Consider the following 18,734-nt stretch of genomic DNA (forward strand, 5'->3'; position numbering starts at 1 on the left):
TAAATCCTTGGCTCCCTTAGAATGGAACAAGACAAGCCCAAACAAAAGATGGTGGGTAAGGTAGCTAAGTTGAATTAACTAGATTTACAGGGACTTAAGTGTGTAGGGGAATAGGAGCTCCCAGGAGTCAAGAACAAGATAGAGGGAGTAAGTTCCCAAAGAACAAGGAGAAATTTCAGTTTCTGGCATGGGTGGCCAAGGGCAGAGTATGGTCACCAGCCTGGCAAGTTGATGCTGAGCTCTTGGACTCTGAATTCCCTTGTCTGGAGGCTGGACTGATTCCTGGAAATCAAGATGCAATTGTGTGAAAAGTGGGTGTAAGTTGCCCCAGGTACAGCGATTAAAGATTTGTCTGGGCAATGAGTTAAACAAGTCATTTACTTTCTGGGTTCAAATTCGCATGGTACAGGAAGAAAAAGGTCAGTTTGACATGTGCTTTTCACCCAGCCTTTGGCTGGAGAGTAAACTGATTTAATATTCATTCTCACTTAGCTCTGGCTTTTCCCTCCCATTTGAATCTCCACATTTGAGCTCAACTCAAAATCAAGTCTGCTGGTTTGGGTTTGAGGTCTATTTTGAAATACTGCTCACTGAAAAGAAATAATCCAGTCTACAAAAAAAAGCCAAGACAATCATTTCAGAGCCACGTTGAAAACAGCAGATGTATTTCTACAATTGTTTTCAAAGCATTTTGCACTATGTGAATTCACATGACTCTCCTGATAACCCCAAGAGATGGTAGCCAGGAATTAATGGTCTCCTTTTAATCACAAGAAGAGCCTCAGAGAGTTTAGGACTTGCTTAAAGGGGATAAATAAACTGCTTCTTCTCAATGGATGGTGGACTTCAGGATTTGCTTACAGATTTATTTCAAAATTCCCCCAAAGTTAGCATATCACATACCACCATGACTTTTTAGTGATTGGTTCTCTGTCTTGTCTTTTCTAATTTCCTGATGTCTTGAAGAGGGAGATCTCAATATACAGTTCAGTCACTTCCTCGTTCTTTTCTCATATTGAGATGCTCAAATGTTCCTTCATTCCAGTCCAAAGACACCCTGGTTTCTTTCTACTTACACAGGGAGGTTTTCTGGAAGGCCATCCAAGTAGAACCAAGGTGGTTTCAACTTACTTCAGAACAAGGCCAAGAGACTGAGCCTGTGGTTTTCATACATTCATTCCAAAGAGCCCTTGGGCGGGGTGTGTGGATTGGTTTGGCTAATTATTTCTGCTCAGTGGGAAAGCTTTTGTCCCTCTCCCCAGACTCGTCTAATAGGGAAGCAAAAACTAAGGGCCCAAGAACAGTTTTTCACTGATTTGATCACAAGCCTGGTTCTCAGGCCAAATTCAATCATAGGTTGTAAGACACTGTAACTTCAGAAGTTGGAATTTGAATTTTAAATCAATTCCCTACAGAGTCTTGGACAGCATGCAGTGGTGAATCTTTTAAATAAAGGAGAGAAGTAAAAGTCTTCCCTATAGCAAAACAAAAAATGTGTACCCATTTCTGCACTATTTTGACACAGATCAGTTTCCTTCAAGAAGAGGACAACTGTAAGAAGACTGATAGATGTGCCAGGATTGTTTCCTCAGACTTGATAATGCTGACAATATTTATTTCCAGTTGAAGGTGGTTTTGCTGAGAACATGTTTCTGGTGGAGCAAGCCTGTTGTCAACACTCCCAGTTTTATGGGGCAGGAACTAGAAAAAAACTACACTGCCCTTAATCTGTGGAAAGAATATATGCTTTGGAATCAGTCAGGGTTTTAAACCCTGGCTTAGCCATTTCTTAGATGTGTGACCTCAGGTGGAACCTACCTTCTGTGAGTCTGTTTCCTCATCTGTAACATTTGAATAAAAATAATGCCGATGCCAATTCTTATTGTTTTGAGCATTACATGACATACTACATAGAAAACGCTTAGCCAAGTGCCTTAGCAGATAGAGAGGGCTCAATAATGACATGTTCCATTTGCTATTACTACTGCCACTACTAGAAATGGAAGGAACTGAAGCATTGAGTTAGGAAATCCCCTTCCACGGTGGGTGATTCATCAACTTATGGAGGCTGAGGACTAATTCTTTGGCTAGCAGGTCAGACATTAGAAGACTGAAGTTTTCCTGAGTGAAGCCCATTATTTTTTATTTTTGCATGTTATGGCCATGCTCCCCAAAGAAGAGCACTTGGTTCTCGACTCTCTCAGCAGTACCATGGGGGTGGGATGGTCAATGAACTCCATGTGGAACCAATGAAGGTATCGGAGCAGGTAAGTTATACAATGGCTATGCTTTAGGATGAAAAATGTGGTGTCACCACAGCAAATGCCTAAGTGGATAGAGATTTGAAGCAGAGATGCTATCTAAGAGTATGTTGAGCAATTCAGGCATCAGGTGATGAGGGAAAGGAAGAGATTTTTTGTGAGAAAGGTGAAGATGGTTTAAAGGTTCAACAACAACAGGAACAGGATATGGTAGACATAAAGGATTGAAGAGTGGGAAGAGTCAAAGATAATGCCAAGGTGCTGGGTCTAGGGAATAGAATTGATTCTAATGTCAGGGAGTTGGGGAAGGGAAATATTTTTGATTTGTAGACACATTGCATTTGGCACATGGAGGCAGAATTGTCTGGTCAGCATTCATGGCGCTGATATCCAGAAGGAAGGTGGGGGCTGGAGATGTAGATTTAATGGCAGCCTGTCTGTACCTCAATGTGCTATATTCATTACCACCTCTGCTCTTTTGTTCATGTTTTCTCTGCTGCCAGAAATATCCACTTCTTTATCAACTGAAATCTTCCTTCAAGCCCCAGTTCTTTCAGGAAGCCTTAACACCCTAGCCCACAGTAAACTCACTTTCCCACAAACTCAAATACTTCCAACAGCACTTACTGCCTGTGTCTCTCATGCACTTGGCATCTAAACAAATCATTATCGTTAAGTCTCATTTTCAGCACCACAGTTCAATGGTTAAATTGTAGAGTGTGGAGCCAGATTGCCTGGGTTCAAACCCCAGCTCTACTACTTACTAGCTGTGTGGTCCTGGGTAGGTCAGTCCACTTCCATATGCCCTAGTTTCTTCATGTGCCAGATGGGGATAATAGCTACCTCATAAGGTTGTTGTAGGAATTAAATTAGTTAATACATGTAAAATGATTAGAATGGTTGCTTGGCACATAACTATATAAGTATTTGTAAATAAAAATTTTTATACTCCACCAAAAATTTGGAGAATCACTTGTATTTAAACACAAATCCCAGGGTGCAACAGGTTGCTAGGACTCCTACTGCAGGGACATGGGTCAACACCACTACATCCCATGGTCTATGGTGTGCTCAGGGCCCCCATTATACTGCTTCTCCAACCATTTCCTAAGCAGTGGAAAAGTTGCCTTAGATATAGGACAGTTTTTCCACTTCAACTAGACATAAGCTGTGGTGTTAGAAAGAACCAGAATGGGGGGGGGGGGAGGTAAGGGAAGTTTTTTCTCTTCCTATGGCTTCACCAAGGGCACAGACAAAGGGCAGCACTTACCCTTGGATGGACAGGAGGGGAGCTGATGGAGGGTCTATGATAGGCACTGGAAACAAAGGTGCTTAGTTTATGGCTGTGTTCTATGCTGCACAAAGAGGATGTCACACATACCACCCCCACCCCTGCCTCCCTACAGCCCTTTTCTGAAAGCTTAGGAAGGTAGAAGGAGCAGAGAGGCAAGGGCCATCCAAGAAAGACTGTTTATTCACCACTCTGGAGCTTCTACACCTTGCCTCAAGGACAAGGCAAGGATTGTTTGCATGGGAGTCAGGAGAGCTGAGCTCTCATTCCTGAGTAGTAAATAGATATTGGGAAGACTGCAAGATTTACTGAACCTCTTTATATCTTAGTTCTCCAATCTAAAAAAAAACAACTGGATAATTTTCTTTTCCCAACTTAATTTATGGTGCTATTATGAGTGACAACTGAGATGATGGATTTGGAAATATTTTGCAAAGTGCAGAGCATTTACGTCATGTAAAAGATCACTATCTTGAACTTCTCTCAGATGCAGAAGAAGGATATTGTGTGTTGAAGACCTTCTGGAGAAGGAAATGGCAACCTACTCCAGTATCCTTGCCTGGAAAATTCCATGGACAGAGGAGCCTGGCAAGGCAGGTTATAGTCCATGGGGTTGCAAAGAGTTGGACATGACTGGGCAACTGAGCCCACACACAGTCACACGTGGCAAGTGAGCATTTGAAGTGTGGCTAGTCAATTGAGGTGTACTGTAAGTATAAAATACAATCCCATTTCAATGAATGTAAAATATCTCAATAATTTGTTACATTGGTTACATGACAAAATGATAAGATTTTGGATGTATTAAATAAAATAAATTATCAAAACTAATTTCACCTGTTTCTTTGATCTTAACTGTGGCTATTAGAAAATTTTAAATTACATACAAAGCTTGCATTTTATTTTTATCGGACTGAGTTGGTACATCCAGACAGTCACATTCAGGACGGTCAGAGCATTCGGTTTCCTCCAGCTTAGGCAACCCAAAGCAGCCTGTTTAGTTCAGAAGAGAAGGACTCCTGGATACAATACTCCCATGGACATCCTCCTTCCAACCTGGCTGTTTTGTGGTCCTTGACCTCCCCTTTTAAAAGATGTATATTTTGGTAGATAAGACATTCATTCTTGGGAATTTGGGAACAGGGAAGATTTGACTTTCAGGAATAGGTGCTCATAGGCTGGGAGCCGAAGGGTGGGGAACATTGGGTTGCTACAACAATGACTTACTGCTGAAGAATAGCAAACCAATTATCACATTACAATCCTCTCAGCCTACCAGGGTGGGTAATTAGCTTTTTTGGAAGCTCCTCAAAAAAAGAAAGAAAAAGAAAAGATTCCTTCCCAGCATCTGGCTGAATTTGTCCTTTTAATTCAATTCAATTCAATCCAATTGGGAGGTAGTTGCATAAAGAGAGAAATTAACACATTAAAGGCTGAAATAAAAATAGAGAGAGATGTGCAGAAACATCTTCCTTTGTTCTTAAGCCAGGCTTACCTTTGCCCATCAAACGGCAAGTCCTGGGTTAATCAAAATGGAGTACTGCATAAACTTCCTTCACACATTCCACAGGAGTCCTCTGGGCTCAGGTTTCACCTGCTTTCCACACAGTCCTTTGCCCTACTTTAAAGACAAGCTTGGCTAATGGGACTTATATTCTCAGAGTCCATCAGCTCTGCCCAGCGAGAATGAGAGCTCCTTAATAGCTATATTATATAGACAATCAAATTTTTCCTTAACTCAAGTTTAGGCTTAGCAACAGACATCCCATTTGGGGCAATACTGCCATCAGTATTGGCAGGCAGGAGTGGGGACTGAACTCGAGGGGAATAAAGTAGAAAGATTTTGATTTATTCATGGGCAGAAGAGGAAAGAGACAACTTAAACACTAAGGAACAAAGAATCAAATTATGATGCAAATTACAGACTAAATAGCATCAATTTACTAAACCTCAATTCAAACTGAACTCAGATATTAACTGAATCATGAATTGGACTACACACACACACACACATATGTGTGTGTGTGTGTATGTGTTTGTAAAGCTAGAAAACTTGTTCAAACCAAACTCAAACCTACATATTTTCTAATGAACTAGAACATCAAAACATTCCTTTAACTGAACCTGAAATGAGCCAATGTTCCATTTGGTTTGAATCCCGACTAAAGAGGAACATTTTTGGCTTTCATTTGCCATCAAAGGAAGGTAGTTAAAATTCCCTGGAAATGGCCTATCTTCCACAACCTTTAGTTACTCAGGCTAAATGAAGAAATGTGGATCCATCCACAAGTCTCAGATCCAAGACAGACTGACAGAGAACAGAAACAGGGCAGTATTACCAAGTCCTAAAAAAGAACAAAGAATTTCAGCCCCACCCAATGCCATTATTAAGTAAGTAAGTGTTAGTCGCTCAATTGTGACCAACTCTTTGCAACCCCATGAACTGTAGCCTGCCAGGCTCCTCTGTCCATGGAATTCTCTAAGCAAGAACACTGGAGTGGGTAGCCATTCCCTTCTCCAGGGGATCTTCCTGACCCAGGGATCAAACCCAGGTCTACTGCATTGCAGGCAGTTTCTTTACATCTAAGCCCCTAAATTAATCTGTATATGTTTCTTGCTGACAGCTCAGAAAACCTTGATGCTTTATGAAAAACTGTGTATTGTGTATAGCTCATCCTTCTTATTATCTAATTCTGTGGACTCTGTTTTACAACTCTAGAAATAACTGATAACCATGGAGAACGATTTTTGTCTAGATGTGCAAGTTCTGTCTTATCCAAAATGGGAACCAAGTCTTAGAGAAGGTAAGAAACTTGAACCAAGTCACAAAGCTGGGAAGTGGTAGAGTTGGGTTTTCCTAGAGGGATGTCTCTCTTTCCTCTTCCATATCCTATCCCCCTACACCTCCCAGCTTGGAATGGTCCTGAGTGAGGAGGTGGTGGAAAAGGGAAAATGGGTATGTCAACTTTACCTGAAGTACTGGTTTTCCTGAGATTGGCTTTATCCCTGTGGAATATTCACTGAGTGGATGTCCTAGTCTTGACCCTAAACTCCCTTTTACCCTTTGGGGCTGAAAGCATGTGGAGGCCCTAAATACATCATCTAAGATGAGCTCAAATGTTCTGAAAATTGCCAGAACATGAAGGCTGGCTAGACTAGAGTTTGACTTCACTTATGTTCATGAACTATCTGAAATGAAGATTTAAATTCTCTCTACTGAGGATACCACTTTAGATTTTTTTTTACTGGTAAGAAACAGGGGCTGTTAGTAATTCTGATGCCAAGTAAGGTCCCATTTTCCTACCTCAAATTGGTTACTTTGTTTATCTTGTTTGTGTGAGTGCATCCTCATTCCTTCGCTTTAGCAAGGGAGTTCTGAAAGAACTCAGAGTTCAAGACCTAAGCATAGGTCTTGCCTGCCTAAGCCTACCTTGGGATCTATTAAAACTCAATTTAATATATGTTCATTGAGTCCTAAATGCATTCCTTCTTTGTCTCCAACACATTAGACTCAGTGAGGTGCGTATATTTCAGAAGGGAAATTCTGTAGGTAGCATGCTGGAGATCAATTATTTGATGTATGTGTAAACTGTGTTTAATTACAGGTGGTCATATTCATGTGTGCTGGGTAACCCAATTGGATACAGTCTGCAAAGAGAATCTACTTACTTCAAACTTTTGCCACCCCAGCCTTTCTAACTAATGGATTATGTGATGGCTTAAGAACATGCCCACAAATTCTCAGATATCCTTCCCTTCAAGAAATGGAGGCTGCAACTCCTTCCTTGAAGGTGGGCTGGTCTTAGTGACTGCTTCCAATAAAAAGGCTAAGACAGAAGTGACAGTGTATGGCTTTGGAGAGCAGATCATAAAAGGCACTACATCTTCTTTCTTCTTCATTCTCTTGAATCACTGTCTGGAAGAAGATCCTGCCAATGGCCATCTTGGAAGTTAATTCTACTATCCCAGTTGTGTTTTCAGATGACTGCATCCCGTACTGACACCTTGACCTCAACCACATGACAACTACGTGAAAGATCCTGAACCACCCAGCTAAACCACCCCCGAATTCCTGACTCACAGAAAATGTGAGATAAAAAAAGTTTGTTGTTTTTATGTAGTATGTTTTAGGGTGATTTTTTTTATAGCAAGAGATAAGTAATACAGGTTAAAAATCCCAGAAATAGCCAGTGATACTCTGAAAAAGTGATTAGCTAAGCGATTATTGCCAGATTTTATGAATCTTTTTTATTTATGTATTTATTTGGCTATACTGCATGGCATGTGGGATCTTAGTTTCCTGACCAGGGATTGAACCAGTGCCCCCTGCAGTGGAAGGGCAGAGTCTTGACCACTGGACCACCAGGGAAGTCCCCAGACTTCATGAGTCTTGATCAAGTGTTTCAAGTCCATTTTTTTTTTCGCAAGGCCCTGCTTAGAACCTGTACAAACAATTTCATTCTCAATCCAAGTGTTAAAATCTAGGTCTTTGTAGTTTGAGCAATATGAATTTGCTTACATAGCTTCATGTGCTATTCTTATGTTTAACCAAAATATCATGAAATAGCTGCATTTTAAAAAATTCCTTCAGCAAGTATTACCTACATGTCTACTGGGTTTCTAGTACCATGCAGGGTGAAATAGGTGCTCTTGTGCATCTATTCATTTACAAACACTATTAACATCTACTAGGACAAAGGTACTGTGCTCAGCACTAAGGATACAAAAATGAACGTGACACCTTGCCCTTGAGGGACCCAGGATTTAGTTGAGGAAGTAAATACAAGCAAATACATACTTTACAACACAGTTGTGACTATTACCCCAGAGATATGAACAACATGCTATGATATTGTGGAAAATGGAACAAATATTTCTACTTGAGGTATTGAAGGGTTAATAGTTTTCAAGCAAAGAAGAGTGGTGGGTTTGAGGGATGGCATTCCAGGTGCAGGAGAACAGGGTATGCAAAGACATGAAGGTATGAAAAGCCTGAGTTGCCTCTTCACAGTTGGGTTCCTTCTTCCTGAGAATAAAGAGATGCCCAGTTATAGGCATGGTAGGATGAGGCCAGCAGGGCCAGCTGTTTTTCTAGGCCATGGACATTTCAAAGCCAACAGGTTGCTCAAGCTGCCTCAAATTGAAGATATGATAAGGAGTGCTTTTGCTCTCTGCCCCAAGGCTCTCTGGCTAGAAGAATTCTCATGGTGAACCCTAAGCCTTGGGAGGATAAATGTGTAAGTCTTCTGGTCATAGAATTTATTATCCATGAAGAGTTCAAATTGTCAGTGCATGAGTCTACTGAGCTTCTAAACTTGGACTTTTGTGGCCCTTTTGCTTTTTAGATCAGTGCCATTTAAAATGTGGGTGCAAGGCCTTGCAACAGAATGTAAACCAACACACTGCTGCCTTTATCAGTAAAATCATGCTATGAAAAAAGAGCTGGCTGAAGTAAATGGTTTTCTCAGTGGCATGATTTACATTTGGCACCAGCTCCAGTCTCTTCATAGACTGATAAATAGCTCATGCGTCAGCAGTGATCCCTAGACCCCTAGATCACATTTTTTACATCATGCACTACCCACTAAATAAAATCCTATATATCAAATCTCATTATTTCCTTTGGGAACCTGACCTATATGTCCTTTACTCCTGTGAGAATGATGCAGTTTATTTTGTTTCCCTTTTTGTTTTGACTTCTAAAAAATTCAAAGTTACATTTAAAGCTCAAGGGCATCTACCATGTTGACACTTTGAGGTAAGTAGCTTTTTTTTTAAACCTTCTTGTTTTTGATTCTGATTTTCTATCCCAAATTTATGTTTGACTTGATTATATCACTGATGCATTTGCTGGATGATGTTGAGAATAATGGCAAGAGAACCATAACAAACAGCATTACGGCAAGCATGGCAAGTGGGCCAGATTTCTGGTCTGTACCCATCTGAGTAGAATCAGGGTTGTAGCTGTATCTCCATGATGCCAAACAAATTGAACTGGTTAGTCTCTGAATGGATAGAATTGGTCTCATGGAGACACAGTGGTGTTCATGAGGAACTCATTCCTCTGCATGCAGAGGGTACTGGCCTCCATAAATGAAGTCAGCGTGCACAGTTAGGAGAAGAGCACTCACCGTCTTGGTCGTTACCTGAGTCAGCTGGAGACTTGCTCCGGCGCATGGGGCCAGGGCTCTTGGCTGAACTCTTCTGAGGTGTTGGGGATGCCTTGGGGCCAGCTGTGGCTGATGGGTTTCCCTTCATGACTCGGCATTCTGGTGGAAAAGGACACAGATGGCTTAGTAGAGCTGGGGAGAACCAAGACTGTGTGTTACCAACTTCTGGAAACTGGAATAAGCACCTCATGCCAAAGCACCTTATGTCTTAGGACTACAAGGTGGTCCTCAATGTTTGAAGGAATCATGGCTCTAGAGAGAGAGGCAAGGGAGAAACTTTCGAAAGTCACCTGGGCTAAGCCAGATGTTTCAATTCCTGGATCATGGAAACAAGGGAAGGAGTTGAAAAGCAGTCCGAGCAGGTAATTAAATAGTCAATAGTCAATCATTTTTGGACAACTTAGTCATGGCTCAGAACAGCACCAGTTGACAAAATTGATTTCCTTGGAGAAGAAAGTGACAGCTCAGAGATTGCAGCCACACAGATGAAATATTCATGAATAATTTAAAGGAGGGGGTAGGAGCCACTATTTATTATTCATCACATGCCATTTATTGCAATAGGCATATTAAGGATGCCATGTCATTTTATAAGTGAGCAATACTACCACCACCACCATCTTGTATTTATAGAGTTCTTTTTGATTGCCAGTGTATCTCATCATAATCCGCTCTGCTGGTTTAGTGAATAAATGGACCAGTAGAGACTATGCCACTCGTGACTTACAGAGAGAAAGGCCTTGGGTGTGTAGGAGAGTCTAATGTTTCTGCTACTTCCCCAAGCTCAATCTGACATGTCTGGAGTACCCTTTCTACTCAGGTCACTCAGCATCCCTACCATGGTAGTTTGGGACACTGATGGTGCTAATGTGTAAGGAGAATTATTATAATCATTTTGCAGATGAGAATGCAAAGAGCTTAAACCTCTTGCTTAGGGCCACAAAGGAAGAAAACAGCAAATAAGGATGCACAGTCAAGTTTCCTGAGTCCCAGTCTAGAGATCTTTCCACTGTCTTTCTCCAACCTCATGTGATCATGCTCAAAGTGGAACCAAACAGCTAGGCACTGGGTTATCTCTTCATTGGACACCACCTCATCACCTTCTACTTAAAGATACACCAAAAATATTGGTTCTCTGAAAGATTAGGAGATCTTTTCTGGTATATTAAGCTTTGGGGGAAACTGAGTTAAGTAGAAAGCTCATTTTTGTTTGTTTTACTTCTTATTTTGATTGACAAACTTTAATGATCACTGTCCAGAGCTGGAGATATACAAGATACAAGAAACTGGACAGTCTGGGATTTGTTTACCTATTTTATGGTCATCTGCCTCTTCTCAAAGGGAACATAGCAGAGATGCCACCTCTTTCAGTGTCCTTGTCACTTGAGTTGTTTGTAAAGTCTATATTAGTGCAACTTGATATTTTCCCCATATTTTTCTCCTCATTATTGGGAAATATGTTTTGAATGTGTCTTTCCATCAGGATCATCCCCTAACTCTGTGACTGTGTGAGCTAATTCACCAGTAACTTACTCATGGAGCTTGGACTCAAGTAAAGGGAGATGGGCAGATGTTCACCTCCTTCCTGAGATTCACAATCTTCTGGAATCTTGAGTCACAAAGCATGGGGAATGGGGCAGAAAGCCAGGAGGTGGGAGGAGGGAAAATGTTTGACACTAGGAACATAGTGGAAAATAGTTCTAAAATGGAACCACCAACATAGGCCAAATAGCTGGAGGATGTTGACTAGAAAAAAATATATACGCATATAACAACTAACTTCCGACTCCAAATGTTCCTTCCCATGGTCTGATTGAGCCTGTCAGCCCAGCTGACATAATGTATGGTTCAAGAAATATGGTCACTATGGTGGCAGGTAGTGAGTTTTATTGAGTTTGGAGGCTGAGCATCTGAGATAGGCAATCAACTTTCACTTAGTGGCTCCTATATCCAAATATATGGGACGGAGGGACCACTCATAGGTGTTCTCCAGGCCATAGAAACCCATGAAAATCCTAAGAGATAGAAGGAGTGAGAATAATGAAACAATAAAATTCAGTGGTTGTCCTTACCATTTTCATCCAGAGAAAAGTCATCCTGAGCATAGCGAAATTTTTCAGGACCGCAGGCAATAAACACATCATCATCGCCAAAGAAATCATGGAGACAGGTTACCTACAGAGAAAGCAGAGACACTGATTTGATATTTGATGGTCTTGTGACAATGAACTTCATACATCATCTTAAGTCCCCAGGGATCTCCTTTTTCTCAAAATACCAGGCTCGTAGTCTGCACCACAGCCTCTGGAGAGTAAAAGATACACAGAGTGCCATTTTCTTTTCATGTTGCATATGTGGTATTTTGTTTCCATCTTATCAAGAGTAACTTCAAGACCATGTCAAATGGAATGTTACCCTCTGAATAAAAGTCAGCAAGTAGATAGTCCTGTAACTGTCACCTTTCCTCAGAGCTTCATAGATGGAGTGTTGCTAACTCAACTCTGGGGTCAAGGGTGTAGGCCAAAGAAGATGAGAAAGATCTTCCACAGCTTGAGGTAGACTGACTCTGTGGCTGACCAAGATGTGAAGTCCCTCTCTCCAGCTTCATGAGTTTTGAAGGAAGGAGACCAGGTTTTAACTACTCTGGACCCACTCAAAATTGGACCTTTTCCTAAAAGTGTACCAAAAACCTAGTAGTGGCCCAAAATACCATCCTTTCCTGAAGAAAAGGGAGGGGAAACCTGTCCTGACCACTTAACATTTAATCAAGAGCAATGGGCCCCTCTAGGCATGAGGCTCTGTTGGTAAATTCATGTTCCCAGGATCCTTCCTGCCCTCTTGTGTCCTATGTGTTGCTGCTTCTCCATAGTAGAGAGACAGTCCCCCCAACTCCTTTCTGCATAAACAAATGAGGGTCCTTGGGAAAGTATGCTGCTCCCTGCAGTCTCCCCACTTCTCAGCTTTCTTAATTACATTTGATAATTAGTCCAGCACACCAGGGAAACCCCAGGAGAAATCATAGAGTCAAAACATTCTTATCCCAATCCTTAGCTTGAAAGTGTTCAAAGCTTCTAATTGTTTTAAGCTACCCATTCAAGCTGCCTTCAATGGTTTTCCAAAGGCACAGTGCTCACAAACTAACAACAGCTTGCTGGGTGCAGAGAGCAATATGTTACATTTGAAAAATGTTTATATTAATAACATCATTCCCCACCCAGGGTCTATTCAATCCCTGTTCCCCCAGCCAAGATGATTGCAAGCCTTACACAAAGCAAGAGATGCTTAAAGATTATCCCCATTGTCTCAGCCTCCCAATCACCCAAAGGATGCCAAGAAAAGAGAGGGAGACTTGGAGCACTGCCAAGTTTGCTCCTATTAAGCCTCTTCCCACCCTGGGTCTTGACCTCATCAAATAGGCCACCATCCTTCTTCAGCCCACTCATCCTCACCCATTCATTCCACAATCATGTAATGACAAACAGAGCTACCACTAATTGAATGCTTACTCTGAACAGGCACTCTGCTAAGTACTTCCAAATCTGTCATCCCATTTTACTCTCACAACAAATCCAAGCGGTCAATGTTATTGTCATCACTATGTTACAGATGAGAAAATTGAGGTCCAGAGACAATAAGTAAATGAGTCAGGTAGAACGTGATGAAGTCACGTAAGTACAGATTGATGTGACCCTAACCTGTGCTTTTAGCCACTCAGTAATAAAAGCACTTACACATGGTTCAGGCATTGGGGAGACAAAAATGAGTAAGACTTAGGCCACAGACTTCATGGAGCTCATAATCTGATGGATGAGATACACTGAAATAGAGCATTTCAATATTGCGTCAGGAGTGCTAGGAGTATTTGCAGGTGCCATAAGAGCTATTTAGTACCACATCCAAGTGACCCAGTCACTAGCTGGCATGCTAGTTCAAAGCAGCCTGCATATTTCCCTGGAGGGTTTCCAAGGTGGCTCAGTGGTAAAGAATCTGCCTGCCAATGCAGAAGGCGCAAGAGACATGGGTTTGATCCCTGGGTCGGGAAGATCCCCTGGAGGAGGAAATGGCAACCCACTCGAGTATTCTTGCCTGGAAAATCCCATGGACAGAGGAGCCTGGCAAGCTACAGTCCATAGGGTCACAGAGTCAGATATGACTGAGAGAACACACACACATATTGCCCTGGTAGTGGAGACAATGATAGAGGCTATACACAGCGCTTCGAACCCTTTCGCAGACTCCCACGAACATCTTGGACCAACAAAATTTGGAGCCCCTAACCTTGACACATTCTATGTCTCTGAATTATTTATGCCCCTGCTGCCTCTTGACCTTGAAGATCTCTGCCACACTCTGTACCTGGGGTTGCCCCTGACTGGCTTCATTTAGTTGTGGTCATGAGTGAGGGAAGCCTCTCCCTTGGGTACCCCTCCATTCGTGGTCTCTAGCATGTAGCACTCTGTTTCAAAACCTGCTTGTATTTTCATGAGTACTCACCTATTCCTTCCCATTAAATCACAGGTCCCCTGACTGTAAAGACCAAATTTAATCCCTCCCTCTGGATCTTCCCATGGTTTCTGCCTCAATTGAATGTACAGAAAATAAGAAGGAGGCTTTGTAAGGGTACAGAAAGGCAGAAAAGTAGAAACAAGAAATCAATAGTGACAGACAATGCGACCTAGCATTCAAAGGTTTTGACAGGTAACAGAAATACATAAATTTAGGAATAAGAAAGGACCAATGACTGTGAATTAAGAAGTTATTCTTTGTATCACTATGCCAATTACTTTGAAGACAGATGAATCATTTTTAAAGGAAAACACAAATAAAGAAATTAGCAAAAAAGAAATGGAAAACCTCAACCAACTACTAGTCATAAAAAGAATTTAGTAAATACTTCAAACGGCAACCCTTCCCCCAAAGGTACCAGACCATTCATTTTGGAGGTACTTGTGAAAATCACTTCCCCAGAAGAAAACCCAAAAGCTCAAAGGCAGCCATTGTGGTGACATGCCATGCTATCCTATTGTAGAACAACAAAGCCTTCATAGATTGCTCTGGGGGTTGCTGTTAAAATGACCCACCCTTCTCCAACTCCAAGCCTCTCTGCCCCCACCCAGGCTTTGGGAAAAGCCTTTGGATAACCTCTTCTCTGGGGAGCTTCTAAGAAAGGCAAAGCCCCTATGCTTCTGACAAACTCACAATGGTGTGACTGGCTTCAAACACATTCATTTTGCAATCCAGCTGTTCAGCATCAGGTTTCTTGTGTGATCCCACCCCACATTTTACTGGCTCCCGAATGTAGACAAATTCACATGGTGCATGTGGATACTCAGCTTTCCCAAATGCCTTGGATACTGAGACACAACAACCCTTCCCTGCTTTGTTACAGAGTTGGGAAAACAGAAAGCCCTCCATGTTAAATATGAGGAACCCAAAACATAGAATGTCAAAGTGGCTGAAGGATACCCAGATGGATCATAGCAGAGTTGAGACTAGCACTCAGGTATCCTGATTCAATTCAGGACAAAACAATTCAATTGCCTGAGAGGACATGCCCTCCTAAGCCCTGATTTCAAAGGTTTGTATATAGGCAGGAGAGTCACCTTTTGTCCTCATCAATGCCCGATATACATTAGAATGTTTTAGTGGATTGAAGAAACAAAACATCTTCATGGATCACATTTTTAATCTATGGATAAGAAAACTCCTATTCATTGCCATAACTGGTAACTGAGTATGCAGTGGAGAAGGATAGGAGGAGGAAGAGAACAAAGAGGAAGAAGGAAAAAAAGGAGAGGAATGGAGTGTAAGAAATAATTTCCAAATGAAACTCACACTCATATCTGCTTTTTAAAATTTCATTCAGGGGCTTCCCTGGTGGCTCAGTGGTAAAGAATTTGCCTGCAATGCAAGGGACATGGGTTTGATCCCTGGTCTGGGAAGATCCCACATGCCTCAGAGCAACTAAACCCACACACCACAATTACTGAGCCTGTGCTCTAGAGCCTGTGAACTGCAACTACTGAAGTCTGCGTGCTCTAGAGCCTGTGCTCCGCAACAACAAAAGCCACCGCAATGAGAAACCTGAGCACCGAATCTAGAGAGTAGCCCCTGCTCGCTGCAGCTAAAGAAAAGCCTGAGCAGCAGTGAAGACCCAGCACAGCCAAAAAAAAAAAAATTCTGTTTGGTTAACATAATACAAATACACTTTAGGTTGTATTGCAAATATATAATTTTGCAAGCCAGTTTTTTTTGTGATAAAACTTCTGTTGTGAAGGGGCAATTAAAGTTATAAAAATAATAATCATATGATACCACTTAGCATCCTCAGAGATCAAGGGTCTTGCTGACATCAGCTTTTGTTTGAAACACACTTGGGTATTTAAGTCAGAGAAGGGAACACAAAAGCATGACACCTGTCTGTGTAATTAATCAACTGCCAGCACAAAATCAATAAAATCAATCAACTCCTATTAACATTAAACCATTTATTCCCTGTTCTTCCTTAAAAAAAAAAAAACCCAGCATGAATTGGGGGAAGGGAGGCTAGCTTGGTTGTGCATTAGCACGAACAATAGACTATATGGACCATCCAGTGGCTTCTATGTCGAAGTACAAATGGGGAAATGGAGACAACAGATCACTGTGTGTGGGCAGTTTGAGTCCATTAGCTGCAAATGGCAAATTCACTCTGTGATTTGATTTAAGCTTGATTAGATTTTCCATCCACATATTACAGATGCTGGCAATTATTATTAGTTCTCATACGTGTCTGCTGCTGGTAGATTCTAAATTTCACTATCTGTTCAGAAAGAAATGTTATCTCAGGAATTAAGGTCTTGCTTGTCTATTAGACTCACTTTCAACATGCAAAATATTTTCATTGAAAGTTAAATTCCACTAATATTCATTCATAAAGTAATTACTGTGGCAAAGGAACTATGTGGGAGATACAGAAACATACAATAAAAGGCCCCCGTGTTCCGAGTTGACAGCATAATACGGAAGTCAAAACTTCACAAATAATTGGACTACAAGGCAGACTGTTGTTAGCACTATTATAGAGGCACTCAGAGCAAGTGGAGTATGGGAGACAAAGAGAAGAATTCTAATTAGGAGAACTGGGGAAGGCTGCCAGAGAAGACGACACGAAGTCTGACTCTTGAAGGATGGTTGGCATAGAGATTGATGAGAGAGGAGTAAAAGGTATTCCAGATAACTGCAGAAATAAATACAAGGAAGCAGGAACCTGCCTTTTTCTCTTTCCTTTTAAGCCCTGGAAAAAGGACTGAATCTTGTCCTCTAGAGACACAGAGATTCTAATTATCTGTGGCACAATTGCCCAGACCCATCTGCCAGCCTTCTGCACAGACAAAACATCCAGTTGTCGACTGGTGGAATTCAGGGTGAAGAGAGAGTGTCTATGGGGAGAGGAGTGGCCCCAGTGGTGAAGAACAGGGAACCTTGTGGCAAGGAAGTCAAACCACACTGATTTCCTGGTCTTGCCAACAGTGTGCCTTGCCCATAGTGTGGTTGGCAAGCGTTCCAAAATGAGTTAATGAAAGATTCAGTAAACATTACGGATGAGGCTTTTTCTAAAAGTTACTGCTAACTCTCATTCTGGAACATTTCCTGCCTGCCTGCCTTGGATGGGCTCCAGTCACAGGCTGGCACAGGGTTGGCATGGTGATCTAAGATGGTGTTTCTTATCTCTAGACTCCTATATTCAACTGCCTGCTTGATAGCTCCACTAGTTTATCTGAGAGGCATCTCAGATTTAATAAGACCAAGACAGAACTCTCATTGCTCCCTCTCTAAACCCTACTTCCCTTTCCGCTTTCCTCATCTCATGCACTGGTACCACAATTCCCCTAGCTTCCCGAACCAGAGACCTGGGAGTCACTTTTGACTAGAAGTCACATTTTACCTTGTCCACTGTCACTCTCCTAGTCCAAGATACAATGCAGTAGCCTCGTAACCAGCCTCTGTATGTCCACTCTTGGCAGCACACCCCCACCACCCCGTAGACGTACACTCGCACTCTTCTTACTGTAGGCAGAGTAACACTTAAAAAATTTAATAAGACATATCACTTTTCTGTGAAAAATCCTCCAAAGCCTGTCAACCAGAGGTAGAATAAAATTCACTTTCTATCTTGGCTCTGTATTATCCAGTCTCTTACATCACATGTGCTAACTAGCTCCAGTCACACTGGCCTTCTTTCTCCTTCTCAAACCCATCAAGAACTTTTGTGCTTCAGAGCCTCCCTCTTGCAGGTCCCTCTACACAGAAAGTACTCATCCCAGATAGTCACAAACCTAGCTGCCTCTTCACCAGCAAATCTAAAGTACCACATACTGGGGGACTTCCCTGGTGATCCAGTGGTTACAACTCAGAGCCTCCACTGCTGGAAGTCTGGGTTCTGTCCCTCATCGGGAAACTAAGATCCCACAAGCTGAGGGGCTCAGCCAGAGCAAAACAAAAACAACAAAAATATATATTAAAAAATAAAGTACCATATACTGTATTTAAGCCTGAGCAACCCTCAATTTGGGGCTTCCCTGGTGGCTCAGAAGGTAAAGAATCTTCCTGCAATGCAGGAGACCCAGGTTTGATTCCTGCATCCGGAAGATCCCCTGGAGAAGGGAATGGCTATTCACTCCAGTATTCTTGCCTGGAGAACTCCATGGACAAAGGAGCCTAGCTGCTCCTCTGGGGAGTGACAGTCCATGGGGTCACAAAGAGTTGGACACAACTGAGCAACTAACACTTTCATTTTTCAGCCCACATTCTTAGAGTGTGTTTAGAGTTTCAGATCTTTTATTTAACCCCACAAATTAGTCACTATTTTAAATAATTAATATTGTTTAAATTTATCTACATACATGTTTGCCAGTTTATTTGATCACCATTTCTTGTTAAGCCTCAGGACTTTCTTCTGGGGTCATTTTAAAATTATGTACCTGTTTGACCTACCTAGTCTTATCTTTCATATCTCAGTTTCACCATATT

The 18,734-nt window shown here is 41.8% G+C and overlaps 1 protein-coding gene across 14 annotated transcripts in view; it reads right to left on the reverse strand.

Moving 5' to 3' along the window:
* DCX (doublecortin) overlaps positions 1 to 18,734 on the reverse strand; it is a 378,912-nt gene that overhangs the window by 17,542 nt on the left and 342,636 nt on the right. For 10 of the 14 annotated variants that reach the window (XM_043895318.1, XM_043895319.1, XM_043895332.1 and 7 more), the window contains 2 exons: positions 11,795 to 11,897; positions 9,684 to 9,821 (listed from right to left, as the gene is read on the reverse strand). In XM_043895318.1, coding sequence (XP_043751253.1) covers positions 9,684 to 9,821; positions 11,795 to 11,897 — 241 coding nt within the window. The remainder of the gene's footprint in view (positions 1 to 9,683; positions 9,822 to 11,794; positions 11,898 to 18,734) is intronic. The other 4 variants (XM_043895330.1, XM_043895329.1, XM_043895331.1 and 1 more) reach the window with 1 other exon arrangement.

The sequence above is a fragment of the Cervus elaphus genome, chromosome X, assembly GCF_910594005.1.
Source record: "Cervus elaphus chromosome X, mCerEla1.1, whole genome shotgun sequence".
In the NCBI taxonomy this organism is placed as follows: Eukaryota; Metazoa; Chordata; class Mammalia; order Artiodactyla; family Cervidae; genus Cervus; species Cervus elaphus.